The sequence below is a fragment of the Meleagris gallopavo genome, chromosome 2 (genome assembly GCF_905368555.1).
Source record: "Meleagris gallopavo chromosome 2, MGAL_WU_HG_1.1, whole genome shotgun sequence".
NCBI lineage: Eukaryota > Metazoa > Chordata > Aves > Galliformes > Phasianidae > Meleagris > Meleagris gallopavo.
The window spans coordinates 104,457,893-104,473,832 of record NC_139405.1 but is presented as its reverse complement, the minus strand read 5'-3'; the positions used below and the strand labels follow the sequence as shown (position 1 = coordinate 104,473,832).

At 51.7% G+C, this 15,940-nt stretch overlaps 1 protein-coding gene and 1 long non-coding RNA gene across 3 annotated transcripts in view; one reads left to right on the top strand and one right to left on the bottom strand.

The window, feature by feature from the left end:
- The first annotated feature begins 10 nt into the window (after positions 1-10).
- Positions 11-1,839, top strand: LOC109366333 (uncharacterized). Of its 2 annotated transcripts, none has more exons than XR_002112622.2 (4): positions 11-137; positions 968-1,149; positions 1,295-1,395; positions 1,609-1,839. It is a non-coding gene; the product is annotated as an uncharacterized LOC109366333 (long non-coding RNA). The 2 variants fall into 2 exon arrangements; XR_014881696.1 differs by having other exon boundaries at positions 39-468.
- Positions 1,821-15,940, bottom strand: part of LOC100551454 (otoferlin) — a 31,604-nt gene continuing 17,484 nt past the window's right edge. The window contains exons 25-41 of the mRNA XM_085218228.1: positions 15,161-15,231; positions 14,533-14,562; positions 13,737-13,886; positions 13,322-13,388; positions 11,992-12,146; positions 11,422-11,556; positions 10,436-10,573; positions 9,224-9,351; positions 8,505-8,675; positions 7,788-7,948; positions 6,896-7,038; positions 6,478-6,566; positions 5,023-5,121; positions 4,047-4,288; positions 3,499-3,677; positions 3,239-3,339; positions 1,821-2,821 (exon numbers count right to left, since the gene is read on the bottom strand). Coding sequence (XP_085074354.1) covers positions 2,641-2,821; positions 3,239-3,339; positions 3,499-3,677; positions 4,047-4,288; positions 5,023-5,121; positions 6,478-6,566; positions 6,896-7,038; positions 7,788-7,948; positions 8,505-8,675; positions 9,224-9,351; positions 10,436-10,573; positions 11,422-11,556; positions 11,992-12,146; positions 13,322-13,388; positions 13,737-13,886; positions 14,533-14,562; positions 15,161-15,231 — 2,240 coding nt within the window. The 3' untranslated portion in view covers positions 1,821-2,640. The remainder of the gene's footprint in view (positions 2,822-3,238; positions 3,340-3,498; positions 3,678-4,046; positions 4,289-5,022; positions 5,122-6,477; positions 6,567-6,895; positions 7,039-7,787; positions 7,949-8,504; positions 8,676-9,223; positions 9,352-10,435; positions 10,574-11,421; positions 11,557-11,991; positions 12,147-13,321; positions 13,389-13,736; positions 13,887-14,532; positions 14,563-15,160; positions 15,232-15,940) is intronic.

Sequence of the window (15,940 nt, the reverse complement as noted above, 5' to 3'; positions counted from 1 at the left end):
GCGTAGCGGTCCGGTTGCTTTGCGGCTCCGCGTCGCCAGGCAACGGCACGTCCGTGCGTGCGTCTAACGCCCTCCGCAAGAGTTGCTGCGCATGCGCAGTAGAGCCAAGGGGGATGCAGGAGGATCGCGCGTAAGGGGTGAGGCTATGGGCAGTGCCAGCAGAGCTCGGTCCGTCCTGAAGGGCGGAGGGATCCAGGAAGGCTGGACGTTGCTCGGGAAGGAAACCCTGAGATGTTTTTGTAAATCTATTAACAGCAAGAGGAGGGCCACGGAGAATCCCCTGTCTATTGGACGTGGTGGGGAATGTTATTGCTGAGGACAAGGAAGAGGCTGAGGTTCTCAGTGCCATCTTCTTGCAGCTCCTTGGTGTTCCCTGCAGTTTTGGGGATATTCTATGATCCACGATTCTCTGATTAACAGCTGAGTACTGCAGAGAGCTTACACCAAAAACCTTGCCAAGCAAACCTGGTATGCTTGAGCTTGTCCTCACTGCCTAGAAAGATTTCTCAGCTTGCAGATACTGTGTGCAGCTCAGCCTGGGCAGCCATTGTGAATCAAAGCGATGTCACCATCATATCACAGTCGTGGCCCGGATTTAGTGGGCTTCAGGATGCTCTGGTCTCTCTTTGCCTGCATGGCAGAATAAGCAGCTGAGGAGTGCGGCGGTTGAGCTGGGAGAAGGAGAAGGGATGTGGGTAGGAGTGGGTGTCCTATGTTGCCCCTGCCTTTCATCCCCTTGGGGTCTGCCTGGGTTTGTCGGCCTCCCCGGGGCTCCTTGCAGTGCTGGGTGTGCAGGTTGATGCTGCCAAATGGACTGGGATGGGCATGGGGAGCAAGCTTGGGAGGCCAGCACTGGGATGTGCAGACCTGGGATCTGTGCTGTTGAGAAGGTGTTACTCTGGGAATGATGGGATGAGCATAAGAGGAGCCTTGTTATTAAGTGTTGTGTGTTATGCGTCTATTCAAGAGGACAACCACTGAGCCCGGACCCTTGAATCGCCATTGAAGATGTTCTGGCTCCTAGTCAAGTTATTCCTCATTGTTCAGCTGCAAATGGTCTTGAAAATATTGGGCTTCCATGCTTTTGGGAGACAACTCTGGTCATCAGCTCTGATAGTTGCCCTGTCCTTGCAGAGGGTGGTGCTGCAGGTGAGGAAGGATCCCACTCCCCAGCCTTCCCACCTTCCTCCAGCATTGGGGCCCTCCTGAGCTCTTCTTGGCACCTGCACCCCGGGCCAGAGGGATCCCACTGGAAGGAAGGTGTGCCCCACTAAACCTTCTTGTGTGCATACAGAACAGTGCTGTGAAAAGGAGCACACGGAGAAACACAGTCCGGAGGGAAACTGTGCAGAGGCACACGAGGAGATCAACGAGGATTGCAAAAAATCTAAAGAGGTGTGTATTATACAGGGTGGAAGAGCTATTGAGGGGCCAGGTTTGATCCAAGTGTTGCTCAGGAGATGACCACAGCCCCTCTGCCCAGAGCCCCTGTGTTGGAGTCCCTGGCCACTGAGCTCCTCACTATTCCCAGTATGGGCTTGAAATTACAGCTCAAGGGGATCCAAAGGAAGCCCTAAGATTCCTCTCCACTTCTTTTCTCCCTCCCAGATTGAGACAGCGGGTTCTGCATTATCAGCTGACCTGTGGCTGCAGGTTTCATGTAGTGGATAGAAGAGACTGCATCCATTGTGTGCAGCATCAGACCCTCTCACCACCACCACATGCACTGGGGTCACGTGCACTGCACAGGGTGAGACGTATCTGTTTTGAGAATCGTTGAGAGAATGTATAGAGACAAGAATGGCTGTAAGCAGCAGGTCAACGGTGAGCCCAGATTTGACAGGATAAAACACAAATATCCTAAAAACATCTCTGAGTGTTTCTTAAGTACTGAATGAGGGTCTTGCACACTTGAAGCTGAGCATGGTGGGTCATCAACAGCTGAATATTACAGAGAACTTACACGAGAGCCCTTCCCTCCCTCCTTCCCCACTCTACACAGTCAGAAATACCCTCAAACTTCTCAATGAGTACAAAACCACCAGAGAGAAGGCTGGAGGGAGCTCACTGTGCCAGAAGATGTGGCTCCCTGTGAGCCTCAGGGCTGTCCAGCCATTGCCAGTGCTGGGTAGGTGGCCCTCAAAGATGTTTGTGCTGCTGGATGCTTCTCTGCCTCTGCTACACCCCAGAGAGGGCAGAGCAGGGTCAGCCCCTTGCAGAGCCCCCAGACTCTCTTTCTCAATATCCCTCAAGGAGCATTTGGGGAACATTCCAATGACTCTAGCGCCTCAGCTCCAGTTCAGTTCTTGCACTCCTCACATCTGCAGCAGGGTGCTGAGCTCTCTGGGGGGTGCCAACCTCTGCCCAAGAGGGCAGAGGGTCACAAGGCCCCATCCTGGGTGTTCTGCCTGGGCTGGCTGTGCACTACTGCTAGCCCAGGGGAATGATACCCAGCCTCACGAAAGGAGCTCCTCCAGCCCCATTTCTGTGAGCGAAGGCAGGAATGCACAGATAAATGCAGAAGAGGAGGCCCAACAGGAGTGAAATATGTCCTGAGGCTGCCAAGAGGCTGTGGGAGGAGAAGGGCATGGGGCTGGGGCAGGCGGTGGTTCTGAGCTGGAGGTTGGATGCTCCCATGCTTCATGCCCCCAGGAGCTTCTTGACCATGTAGCCTGGCATGCTGTAGAGGAAGAGGGCCACCATGATGAGGAGCAACAGGCCCAGCACGATTTTGATGATGAGCCACTTGTAGCGGGTGCAGATGAGGTATTTGATGGACTTGAGAGGGTTGAGGAACCAGATGAAAGACGTGTCTGGACGGCTGCCGGGGAAGCAAACACCCATCATGAATGCCACAGTAATGGAGAGGGCAGGCAGCACAGCTAAAGAACCACAGGGTGGAAAGGGAGACCATGGGTCCGTCCCTGGGTAACCTTTGTAAGGGGAATTAGCAGGACAGAGCAAAGGCAGGGATGTGGGAGAGCCATGGGGAGCTAGTGTCTTGTTGGTCAGGACAAGAGAGGAGGAGTTGGGAGGCCAGAAAAAGGGGATGAAGTTAAGTGGAAAGGGAGCCAGGCAATGGTAAGGAACCAAAGGAGAAGGGCCATGCCCATAACTTCCATCCCTGGCATGTGACCCTTCTTCACCTCCCCATGCATGGGTCCCTTCCTGAGCACCACCCAGCAGCATCTCTCATAGGAGCCCAGGCATCTCCTGGGGAGATGGGTTTTCTGCTTACTTGGGTTTTTCCAGTGGGTCGGGCTCATTGCGAGCAAGCCCAGCAGGCGATTTCTCTGCCTCCTCTGCAGTCAGGAGATGCAGTTCAGCTTCGACTTTCCCCTGAAGGAAGAGAAAGATGTTGTGCTTCAGGCTATGCTCCCTGCCTGGCCCACAGCCATGGTGATAGGGGGGCCTAAGGGAGCAGAGAGGAGTATGGGGATGGTCTGCAATGGCTGTGGTCCCCAGGGTGGAAAATCATCCCCTTCTCCCCATCCTTACGGTGATCTCCAGCTCGTCATTCTCATCCCTGGCCACAAATGGCCACCAGCCCTTCACCCTCTTTTGCTTGAAGATTGAGACCATGGGCAGCTCTGCCTCGTTTGTCACCATTTCCAGACTGCACTGCTTGGATGTCTTGGCTCCCCGGGGAAAGCGGTTCAGGTCCAACTCAATGGCCCCTGGCATGAGACAAGGAAGCATAGATGTTGGCACCCCCAAAACGCAAATCCTTGGCTGGAGGTGGGCTTGGCCATCATCGCCTTCCCTGGAAAACTATTCTGAACTGCTTTGGGAACTAAAAAGCTGATGTCTGCTTTCAGGACCAGCCTTTGAACAGCAGAGAAGATAAGGGCTCTGTTCCTATATACATTTACAGACAACGTCCAAAGGGATCTGTAAGATGTAGTGGCTTGAGGACCGGGGCTGCCCTTCTGAACTCTGTTCCTGTCCAGGTGTTGCCTCACTCACACCACCCCCTGCTCCTCCAGCCCCAGATAGAACCCTGCTGGTTGTCCCACTGCCCCAGCTCAACAGACCCCCCCCCTTACCAAGGAAATCATCGGCTGAGAAGTGGTCAGCATCCCAGACCTGCAGGGTGAGGCGGGCTGGGATCTTGTACTCGGTCTCGTCCCAGGAGAACATGGATTCTTTCTTGGAGATGACAATCTTCTCCTCTGCCATCAGGTAGTCGAAGGGGAAGATGTAACGCCAGTTGAAGTTGCCTTCGCCGGTGAGCGAGTGGTAATGGACGTCTGTGTCTTGCTTGTCCTCCTGCTGACCCTTCAGCCACCTGCAGGGCCCAGAGGGGTAGAAATCTCCAGAAGGGAGGAGAGGGCATGGGGCCATCCTGCATGTACAGCCAGGATGCCTCCAGGCCAGCAAGGCATGGACAGATTGGAAGGACCTAAGAGCCTTAAGTGATGAGCTGGGGCTGCTTGAGTCACTGTGATTCTGTGAATCACTGCAGCAGCCCCAGAGGAGAGACCTAGAGGGAACAGTGGGGTTTGAGTGCAAGAAATTCAAGTTGGCTGTTGGGAATATTTCTCCAGGAAGGAGGATGTTGGAGGTGGACAGGAGCAAGGAGCATTGCATGGGAATCGGGAGCAGAGCATGCTGAAGGGGTGTCCCCATCCCACACAGTTGGAGTGGACAAGCCCAGAGGTTGCTGTATAGTTCTTCTCACTCCATCATGGGGTAGTCTGAGCTCCACCAACTTTAGGTGTTCGTGCAGAAGCAGCTCAGTCTGTATTGGTCACTGTGGGTTCCCTATATCAGGGTGCATCTATTCCATCAGGAAGATTTAGGGTCTGATGCAGCCTCTGCTTCAGGGTGGGGTGGACTCTGCTGACTCAGTCTCCAGTGACAGGACCTGAGGTGCCCAGGTTGGCAAGGCATCGCATCACTGGAGATAGTGTTGGTGCTATCTAATCTAGCACCTACATCTACCCCCAGACCCACCCTGCCTTCTCCATAGCACCAGCACCCCCAGGGCTGAAGCAAAGGAAGTGACCATGCTGTACATACCCCCTGACAAAAATGTCACTGGATTTCTCGCCAGTGAAGTAGTCATCATCTTCCAGGATGACCTCATCTGTGTTCCACACTATCACTCTGAGCTCATACCTGGCAGGAGAAAGGGAAACAAGGAGGTGAAGTGGTGGGGAAGAGGCAGGAGGAAGGGAACAAGGGGGATGGGAGACTGGTTCCAGGCATGGGGAGCACAGGCATCTGCACACAGGGATCTGCTCACAGGGATCTTATCCAAAGAAAGGGACCCGGAATGAGTAAGAGCTGGGATCAACCCAGGAGGAGTCAGTGGAGCAGCAAGGGAAGCTTTACTTTCCTTCTCCTAAGCTTCTGCACAATCCAGGCCAGAGGATCTAGGGGATAGCATGGCTTGGTAGCTGGGTAGATTTATCACTAAAACAGGCTGTGTCAGCTCTTCCAGACAAAGCAGGACCATAACAGAATCCCAGCCCCCAGGATTCCAGCTTCGGGCTGGAGATCCCCTCCTGCGCCAGCAGGGCTGCCCAGAGCAGGTTGCCTAGCAGTCTCCATAATCAGCAGAGAGTTTATCTTATGGCTAGGTACAAAACACCCCTATTTATTCAGACCCTCTGTCTCCTTTCCAGGGCCTCATTATCAGCAAGTTGAGACTCAACGAGGCCAAGCTGATCTCTCCATCTCCCACAGGAGATCCCCAGGGAGAAACGCCCACAGCTTTCTGTTCCTTGTGCCAGGGCTCCAGCACCAGGTTACAGGTCACTGCTGGACATGGCTGTCCTGGGCTGCCAGATAAACCTCTGCTTTTCCTCTGTGCTGGTGTCTGGACATTGCCCTTGGCCTTGGCTTTCCTGCAGCCTCAATCTTGAGATCCTAACTGCAGCCCTCTGGAATCCAGAGAAATTCTCTCCATCCAAGACCTCACCTGCAGTGCATGTGAATGCAAGAGACTCCCAGTGGGATCCCCACTCCACACTCCTGGGGTGGGAAAAGGACACAGTCCAGTAGAATAAGGCAGGACTAGGAAGGATGCAGAGGGAAGAAATGTGTCTTCTCTCCAAAGGAGGCAGGAGAGGCCATTATGACAGTGCCTGCTCTGTCCTGCTTGGATTGACCAACCTTGTCTCAGTGGCAACCCTCTCCTCCTGAAAAAAGCCCATCCAAACTGACCAGGAATGTCATGCCCTAACCTAACGCTGCCACTATTGGGGCTGGGATAGCAGTTCTAATTTCCTAGTCTAGACTGACACAGCAAAATCAGGAGCTGCCAGGCAGAATATTCAAGGGCTCTGGAAGCTCTGGAAGGGGAAGACATCACTTGGTGCCTCCATTCTTAGGATGTCTGGAAGTGCCTGCGTAGCTGGAGTGCCTAGACAGAGGGCTGGGCCATGGAGAAACACAAGTAGTGGGAAGAAGAAGGACTGTGCCCCCAGCCATAGTTTTTCCCAGTAGTCATTTGATTGGGACATTCCTTACTTCTTTGGTTTCCTGGGGGAAATATCGATGGCAGGGCCAGGTGCTGGCATATCCATGGGGAACATGTCCACCCACATCTCCAGGCGACCCTGCAAGGTTGGAGAGGTGCAGTCAGCTCCCTGGTCCCTCCTTGCTCCTCGTACCCACAGCATTGCCCTGAACTCCTGCTGCCCTTCTGCGTCAGTCTGGTCATGCCAGATGTGGGGTACAATTTGGCCAGAAGTCCTTGCCCACCCTCATGGCATGGTGTGGTGCTGAGATGCATGGGCATGGAGGAGCCAGGGGACCCAAATTCTTAGGGGTATGAAAGGGACAGCCTTGACAGGGAGAGGCACTGAAGATTCTATGCAGTGGAGTTAACAGGCAAGTGCTAAGGGCTGCTGATGCCCAAGTGCAGCTCTCTGGGGGCCTGGAGGACCTGCTCAATGCCCGGCTTGTCAGGGTTCAGCAGCGGGCGCGTCTCCACGTGCTCAGGGACCAGCTTGCAGCCTGCCCGTGGGACGTCCTCCCAGTGGCGCAGCACGGTCAGGGCCAGGTGTTCATCTGTCTGCTTCTTCTGACCTGCGTGGGCAGAGGAGCTTGGAGATCTAGATAGAAAGACACCAAGGAAAGCAAACAACCCTCTTGCTCTGCTCAAGAAGGACCCAGATTTTCTTGGCACCAGCACACCCACACACTCTTCTTGGATTCCTCTTCCAGCTTCTCCCTGCTCCAAGGAAGCTGAAGTGCCTGCTAGTGATTCCTCTCCATTCACTAGTGTCCACTTGACCCAACACTTCCTAACTCTTCTCTTTCTCCTGTTACCATAACCATTCGCAGGAGGTCCAGATCCCCTACCAGCCTGCTTTTATTCAGGCTGAACCAACTCCGTATCTTTTGACCACATTCTCCTCCTGTGCACACTTCATGGCCTGCTTTCATCTTTCTTGTGAATGTGGGTGCACTGGGACACAACCTTTGAAGATTCAGTTACATCAGAGACACAGAGCTTCCTAAAAGCTGGAAAGATCAAGGTGGGCTCTCTTCATTGCTCCTCAAGCATACACTGTCAGGAGAATGTTCTAAAGGCAGCTTTGGTGATCTCATGCCATGGATACCCATGAGCAATTCTAATAGCACCCCACTGGCCCGGGTGGTCTACAAGACACTGTCCAGCCAGCAGCAAAGTGAAGGGTCAATGTAAAGTGGTAGATGGAGAAGGACTGCAACATTGCATTAGGATTTTGGTGCCACTAGACCTGTCTCCAGCCCTGATAAGGAGACACCCAGACCCCTGCTCCCCTCCAACCTTCATCCCATGGGGCAGGTACCATTTTCATCCTCAATCTCCGTGGGACCAGTGTACACCCTGTTGGCAACTTTCACTCTTCCTCCTGGCCCGAAGTGTGGCCCATCCACCTTGCCCTCTTTGCACAGCTTGGACAGGATCTGGGAGGGCTTCATAGGGTCACGCCAGATGTTATACCCATGTCTGCAAACAGGAGGGCAAGGTCAGTGAAGTAGCAAGGAGAAAGAAGATAGGTTGTTTCCCTCTGCAAGCCAGGTAAATGCTACTGCCTGGAAGGACTCAGCACTCATAGAGTAAAGATATGGGGCTCCAAATGTGAAACCTCAGAGCAGACAGGTTCCACTGCATCCCTGCTCTATACTTTGCTAACACCTTTCTGCCCCAGTCCCTTTATTCCGTGCTGACTCAGACCTGAAATCCCCAGTGCACCCTGCTTGACCTCTGATGCTTTGCTCTTTTGGTCCTCCTGCTATTACAGCTCTAGTCTCACTCTTCTACTGAGCCCCATCAATGCCTCAACTCCTTCCTCCCAACCCTGGATTCCTGCTTACAACCCACTCTGCTGTTGCACTCCTGTTCTGGTCCTAAAACCCCTGTTAAGAGAAAAAGTACAGCACAGACTTCCCCATCAGAAGGCAATGAAAGAGGGAGATTCTTGCAGGAGATCTAGGCTTGGCGTGGAAGATGAGACAGGCATGGGTCCAGGCAGGAGACTGGGCAGAGAAAGCTTTGTTCGTACATGGAGTAAGTCTGTGACACCCCACATGTAGCTCGGTGCTTGCTGTAGTAGCGGTTCTCCAGGTCAATCTTGGTCTCCCCAATGAGGTCGTCTGTCCCCACCAAGTCCCAGTCGTACACTGCCACTGTCAGCATGGACTCCATGGGGAAGGTGGCCTCAATGTCAAAGGACCTAGGCCAGGGGAAAGCAGATGAAGAGAAAGACTTGGAACACTTGGCTACTGCTCAAGATCATGGGCAAGTTGGGTCTGCTCCAGTCTGCTGTAGGTGTTTAATTTGCTTTTGTCACTACACTGTGTTCAACGTATGCATTGTAGCTGTATCTCTGCATGAGCTGTTTTGGATCCAGCAGCCCTAGAAAGAAGGTAGCACATGATGACTGCTTGACTTGGTTGACTCAACAGCCCTGAAACTAAGTTGGTGGGTCACTGGTGAGCCAGGCAATACTCACAGGAGTTCAGCCTCCTAAAGCAGATACTTTGTCATGTTCAGATGTGGACATCTCCTAAACATCCTTTACTATGTTGACCACACTGTTGCTAAAGGAGAGGTGGGCTTAAATGAGTATGCCTGCACACTTGTAAGGAAAGTGCTGTGTGATGAGTCCCAACCTCTTAACACTAAGCAGCTGTAGGATGACTAGGGTGCAGGTCCAAGTGATGACAAGCGTAGCTAACCCTTTCTGGGTGTGAACAGGTGTATAGAACTTGGGCAACTCACTTTCCAAAGACAGGATTCAGCTGCTTGGAGATATAGTTCTCCTTGTCTTTGATGTCTGTCTTCCCCAGCTTGATGGCAATATAAGGATCAGCTTTCCCGTTGATGTCAGCTGGGTGGAGGTCTGTGGCCTGGAGTGGAGAAATGTTAAGTCAGCTCCATCCATGCTAGTGAACAATTCAGCAATGTTTCTGTCCTGATCCGTGAGACCAGGTGGCTCTACCTGGCCAAAGCCACATGGCGAAACTCTTTTGTCCCCTAAACAGAGTCACTTGGCTTAAGCTGGTGAGAAGTCCTGCTGCATGTTAAACCCTGTCTCCACCTGGGGAGAAGTTGAGTTGGCCTAGCCAGGCATAGTTGGCTGTGTCCCCTCAGAAATATGTAAACAGAACCTCCTTTCCTGTTTCTAAAGAGAGACCTAGAGCAAAACTTGTAGGTCAAGAAGACTTCCTCCATCAGCTGTTGTTCTCTCCACTGAGTACGTTGAGGTCCAGGGCTTGTGGGGATTCACCTCACAAAGGGAATTTTTCTCACAAATCACTCTCATATTAAGGGTGATTTCAAACTCTCCAGTTCCAGCCTCCATTGTTGCACACATCAGCAGTTTCCCATGCCAGGGCATATCTAGTGATGAAGCCAGTCCCGGTTAGCAGTGGTACTGGCCAGGCTGGTAGCTACTGTCACAACATCAATGGTGACGATGAATGGTAGACTCCTCCTCACCACTGGTCACAGTGATGCTGCACTGGATGGAGAACCAGGCTAGTGGGAAACATCACCCAAAGTTGTATTTGTAAAACATCAGGGGCAAAGTGGTAAAAAGGGTCAGCCTGTGTGCTTCTATGCAGGGCTAGTGCCTCGCTGATGTCTCACTCCTGTTCTTGCAAACACAAGGTGACTGGTTTGAGGGTCAGAGTTTCCCAGGGCACACTCTGTATATGTAAGGATGTATTGTCCATTAGCTGCACCAGGCTGATAATAATTCAGGATATGCTGAAGAAGGTGCCACCCCCTTCTGCCAGGTCTGCTAGATCCCGCCAGCTCCCACTGTGCTCTGTACTAAAGCGTGATGGGGATGTAAGGAACCAGCACCTTCTAGTCCAGATCCTGAGAGCTAAAACCCAGTTTACCTGCAGATTTAGGATCAGCTCCAGGATGTGCAGTGTGGAAGGGAGCACAGGATCATACCTTGCCACACCATGCTATTATACTCACCCTCACAATATAGACTCGGACCAGCACGTTGATGGGGTCATTGCTGGGAATCCCCTGGAACATGCCAAAGGTGGGGTCGTATCCTGCCTCCTTGGTAATATCATCAGGGAGAGGCACTTTGTAGACACACATGGAGCCCTGGTGGGAGGGAGTACACAACCTGATTAGAACCTGGCTGCCCAGGGCGAGCAGGCCCATCCTAGATCACCTTGGGCTCAGCCTTGCCTCTAGCCATGTGCTGTAGCATATCTGGAAGCTTTCTTCACCCCTCAAGCACTGCTTTCAGGGTTTGCTACCACGAGCAAAGAAATTCGACAAAGGGAAGGAGGCTTGCAGAGGAATCGGACTAGCAAGGCGCTTATGGACAGGGATTTCCAAGGCTAAAACTACAGAAGGACAACAGCCTGGGGCAGAGATACCGAGTCTTAGGCACCAGGCTGGGCTCTTGGGGCTGGGCAGGAGTGGTCCTGGCCAGAGTAGTTGGAGGTGGCAGCCACGCTTTTTATATCACTTAACACAAGCAAAGGGCAAATTTGGCATTAATAGGCTTAATCTGGTCAGGATCACACCCTCCAAAAGCACCCTCACTTTTCCAAGAATCTTACAGTGGACAGATGTGCTCCTGCATTGCCTGGGTACTGGCACAGGTGCACAATGGCAGTGAATCCAGGTGAGTACGCCTGAGGAGAAATGGTTCACAGAGAAAACCAAGGGCAGGACTCATTTCCACAGCAGTCTTTGAAGAGGAGAAGCCTTCTGTAAGAACTATCAAGCATCTGTTTGCCTACAGACCATTCTCTCTGTAGATGCGCTACCTGAAGCCTGGAACTATCCATAGAGGCTTTCCATCCATGCAAGGCTTTGTGGTTGGGTCAATGTAATTTGATTTTTACTGCATCCAGTCCCTTCCTATTGAAGCACCTTCAGCACAGAAGCCTATAGGCAAGGACTGTCCCTGTCCTGGGCAACTCAGCCACCAAACTCACTTTGAACCTTCCCACTATCCGCTCTTCTTCTGTTGCATTGTCATCATTGTCCCCAATCTTCCCACGGAGCAGGTTGAAGGTGTGCAGCCAGTCCTCAAAGTTATCAAACTCTGCTTCTAGCTCTTTGTTGAAGACCTAAAAGACAGAAAAGAGGGGAATCAGGTAAAAATAACAACAACAACAACAAAAACAACAACCAAAACAACAAAACCACTGAGGAAAAAATATGCCCAGTGCAACTAAGATGGAACAAAGCTCCCAGTGCCAAATTCTCTAGGAAGAGAAAGGATCTTTGGTTTGGACCTTGATATAAGTGCCTCCTCAAACTGATTGTGTACAAGAGGGATGTTCAGCTGAGTGGATGAGAGCAGCTGTTCCCAAACTGTGGAAGATTCAGGTTCTGAGCCCCAGATTCGCAGGCTACATCAATCCTAGTAAACACCATGTACCGTAAAACAGAGCCCATCCCTGCTGAATCTCAATTGGGCTGGCCAGGGCTGGAAAGCCCTCCCCTCTAGCCAGAGCCAAACCAAGCTGCAGGGCCTCCTTCTTGTGAGCTGACACACGCACCTTCAGTTCATCAATCTTCTGCTTGTTCTTCTTCTCAGGGAGCTCAGGGGCTGACTGCTGCTTCTTCTTCTTGTCATCTTTGGGTGCCTTGGACTTCTCCTTGTTCTTTGCCTGTCCCTTGAAGCCTTTCATGGGAGAGTCATCAAGTTTGATTTCTGGGTCCAAGGGAAAGCAGCAAGGATGGAGGAGATGGAAATGAAGGTGAAGAAGGGTGGGGGAGACAGGGAAGGGAGACTTGATCAAGGTTGTTAAAATGGAAGGATCATGAAAGCTGACAGCTGTGATTGCCTGCAGCTCCCATTCCAGCTCTGGAGTAATTCTTCAAGCCCTCTCCTTTCTTTTCTTGTTCTCTGGCCATCGCTGCCTTTATCACAGCATTTCCAGAAGCCTAGTAGCCTCCATGCAAGGAGCTTCCAGAATACAAATTATTTAGATGGCCGAGAGCACTAGCTTCTAGCTAGCCTCCATAGCAGTAATAAGACCTGATCCTACCAACAGCATCTCCTTTTCTTCCTCCCACTGAAGAATTTTCCTGTCACGTGCAGCCTGGAAAAGAAAAGCCCAGCCTAGGTATTGCAAAGGTGACAGTGCTTGATGCTCAGCACCAAGGCACAGGCTGCTGCCCTTACAGAGGGTGATGCCCGTGGCCAGCTGGGTTTCTATTCAGATCAGCCACCAGCTGGTGGCACCAGTTACACAAGGAAAGGCTGTTGGAAAGAAGTCTGAGCTGAGCAACGTTGTGCTCTTCTCCCACCCATCCACAATCCCCATCCCTCACTGCCTCAATCTGCCGGCTTTCATGATTGCTGGGCAGTGCAGATGAGGACAGACAAAAAACAACAAGGACATAGTGTTGAAGAGGAATGGAGGAAGGAATGGGAGTGCCAAGGGGAAATGGGTCCTGCTCAGAAGACAGAACAAGAAGGATGTGGGATGCAAGACATCTCCCAGCATCCCTGCCATGACAGCAAACCCAATGAAGAAGCTGCTCCAAGTTTGGCAAGACTTCACTTCATCTTTCTTATGATATGAAGGCTGGCCTTCATAATGAAACCAGGCTCTATGCTTCTCTCAGCTAATAAATTTTGCATTGCCTAAGCAACACAACGGCCTGTTGCCATATGAATGTGGGACATACAGAAAGGATGGGTGAAAGTCCTCAGGGAAACCTGTTCCAGCCCTACTGACGGGACTGGCAAGGAGCCTCCAGGCTGCAAATGGATGAGGTCACCTGTCACCCCTGTGGCCATATGCATGGTCCAGCAGGGTGCTCAAGCCCTGGTCCTCCCCTTTGCAGCTCAACTCCCTCTCTTGCTTGCAAGCTGCTTACCCTCTGCAATCTCCATCTCTTCCTTCTCCTCTGCTTCTGCTGCAGCTACTTCCTGCTGCCGGAGTTGCTGGGGGAGAAATGAAGCAAACAAGGAGTGGGTAACTGTGTTAAGGGGCTCTGTGCTCACTGGAAATGCCTGACTCAGGGTCATAGCTTTTTTCCTATCCAAGCAGCGAGCTAAGGTCTGGCCACAGAGGTGCTTGGTGCAGCCTTGAGCAGTGATGCTGTTATCAGTTGTATTTGCCTGCAAACCCAACACCATGTGCATATCAAGTGCATGCAAGGAAGCTGAATCCTGCTCAGCTCTGACAAGTGAATGCCTCACCAACAGCTGGAGAGAGCTGAGGCCTTGCTTACAGGAGGTAATAGCATTCTCCTATTCCTACATACCCCCGCTCCTTTGTTCAGCACCCACCTCTTTCATAGTCTCAATTGAAGCAAAATACTTGGACCACCAGTCCAGCATGCTCTCATCTGGCTCCTCCTCTTCTATTTCTTCTCCTCCTCCTCCTCCTCCTCCTCCTCCTTTCTTCTTCTTTTTCTTTTTCTCCTTCTCTTCTTCAGACTGAGGGGAACAAGGGTAGCAAAGGCAGAGAAGAGGATTCAGGTGAAAATCAAACACATCTTGTAGTGGAAAGGTGGTGGGGAAAGCACCTGAGCAGACAGTGCCTCCTGGCTGCATGGCCTCTTTAGCACTTTCCCCCTTAAGACAAAGACGTGGGCACTGAGCAGCAAAGTGAGGTGCCTAAGGCTCCAGCAATCCTGTGCCAGCATCCTGAGACATCTTTTCCTATCCGTCATCCATTTCATTCATGCATTTATCATGCTACAGCACAGTATGTGGCAGCGATCCTCCCTCTGCCTAGGAAGTACCCTGTGTCCTCCTGGAGGCACCACAAACCCCTCTGGGTTCTGGTAACTGGTTATGATGGCAATAACCAGCACCTCCTTCCCAGGGAGCTGTCTGCCCTGCTCCTCCTGGCACAGCAGTGCTGGGAAGTGCTGGTTCAGAAGTGCATCCCAGTCTGCGGTGACCAGGCCAGAGTTCTTTAACAGGCAACACTACTCCATCTCTTCCCTGGGACAAAATGGCACTAGTCCCCACCTATTTTAGGGATGTTGAGGATGCATGGTCCATTGAGAGCTGCTCAGAAGGGTAAGATGGGGTGTAGAGGTTGGGAGCAGGGATGATGAGCAGAGCCATCACTTACCACATCCACCTTCACCACCGCATCAGAGTTCTGCCGCCCAGGGTGGAAGGGAACAGAGAGGAAGAGTAGGTTAACAGTGCAATCTCACCTGAGTTTGCATACACACAGGCACATACATGTATGGCAAGCTGGAAAAATCACAGACCATTCCCCATGGTGTAAAAAACCACAAGCCTTGCACAGAGCCCTGGCTGGGAAAGCTCTGTGTACATGGGAGATGCTGCTGTGACACACCAAACTCAACTCTGCCTTGGAGACACCTCTCTTGGGTTCCAAGGAGAACCAGCATTCCATGCAACAAAGATTCTGCTCTCTTTGAGCTTTTCTTGCATAGGAAGGGAGGTCCTCTTTCCCATTTGACCATTTTTGAAGGAAAACAAGAAGCTGTCTAATTTGCTTAGCCCAGAATTGTCCTTCTCTGGACAGCAAGAAACAGTTGAGTCTAGCCACAACAGAAAGAGGTTGATTTGTAGGACTGGTACTGACCCAAGACCTTTCAACTCCAAGCATCAACCCAGCCCTGTAATTGCACAGGATAAAGCAACCCTCCTTTGGGTGAAACCCCCCAGAGATGGGCAGTTCAGTGAAGAAAGCAATGTTAACAGAGCTCTGACACACAGATACTCACAGCTTCTAGCTTCACCATGGTCTCCATCTTCTTGATAGGAACCTCAGGTTCCATGTTGACAATGATCTCCCCTGTGGGGCGAGAGCGAGGGGCCCCGTTGGCCATTGCCAGGTAGCCTTTGAACTGTTTAGCTGGTCAGAGGACAGAGAAAGAGAGAACAAGAGAGAAGGAGAGAGTAGAAAAGAAACTGAAAGCTCAGGTAAGACGTTGCAATATTCATGCAGGAGTGATGTAAGGTCATCTTGCTCAGGGGAGAGGAGTGGGGGGAATGAGCACAGACCCTTATAGCATGATTAAAAGATGGTGATGTAAAAAAGGAAAGCAGAAGATGAGAAAGGTTTGTTTTTAATATCTGCCCCAACTTCTAGAGAAGAGATATGGAAAGGGATTACCCTGAAGATACCAGCACACTGAGATGCAAGTAGAGGTCCAAACAGCAGCAGCAGCAGCAGAGAGCATAGCAAATTCACCTTGAGTCTTGGGGAACATATGGAGTGTGGAGTCATGAAGATACAGAGATCATAGAACCACGGAATGGATTGAGTTGGAAGAAACCTCTAAAGGCCACCTGGTCCCACTCTGCTTCAATGAACAGGGACACCCACAGCTCCATCAGATGCTCAGAGCCCCATCCAGCCTGACCTTGGGTGTCTGCAGGGATGAGGAACCACCACCTCTGGGCAACCTGTGCCAGTGCCTCACTGCCCTTATTGTAGATGGTAGGGAATGAAGCGGTCTTGTCTTACAACAGGAACCATCCCATTTCCTCTTTGTCTATGC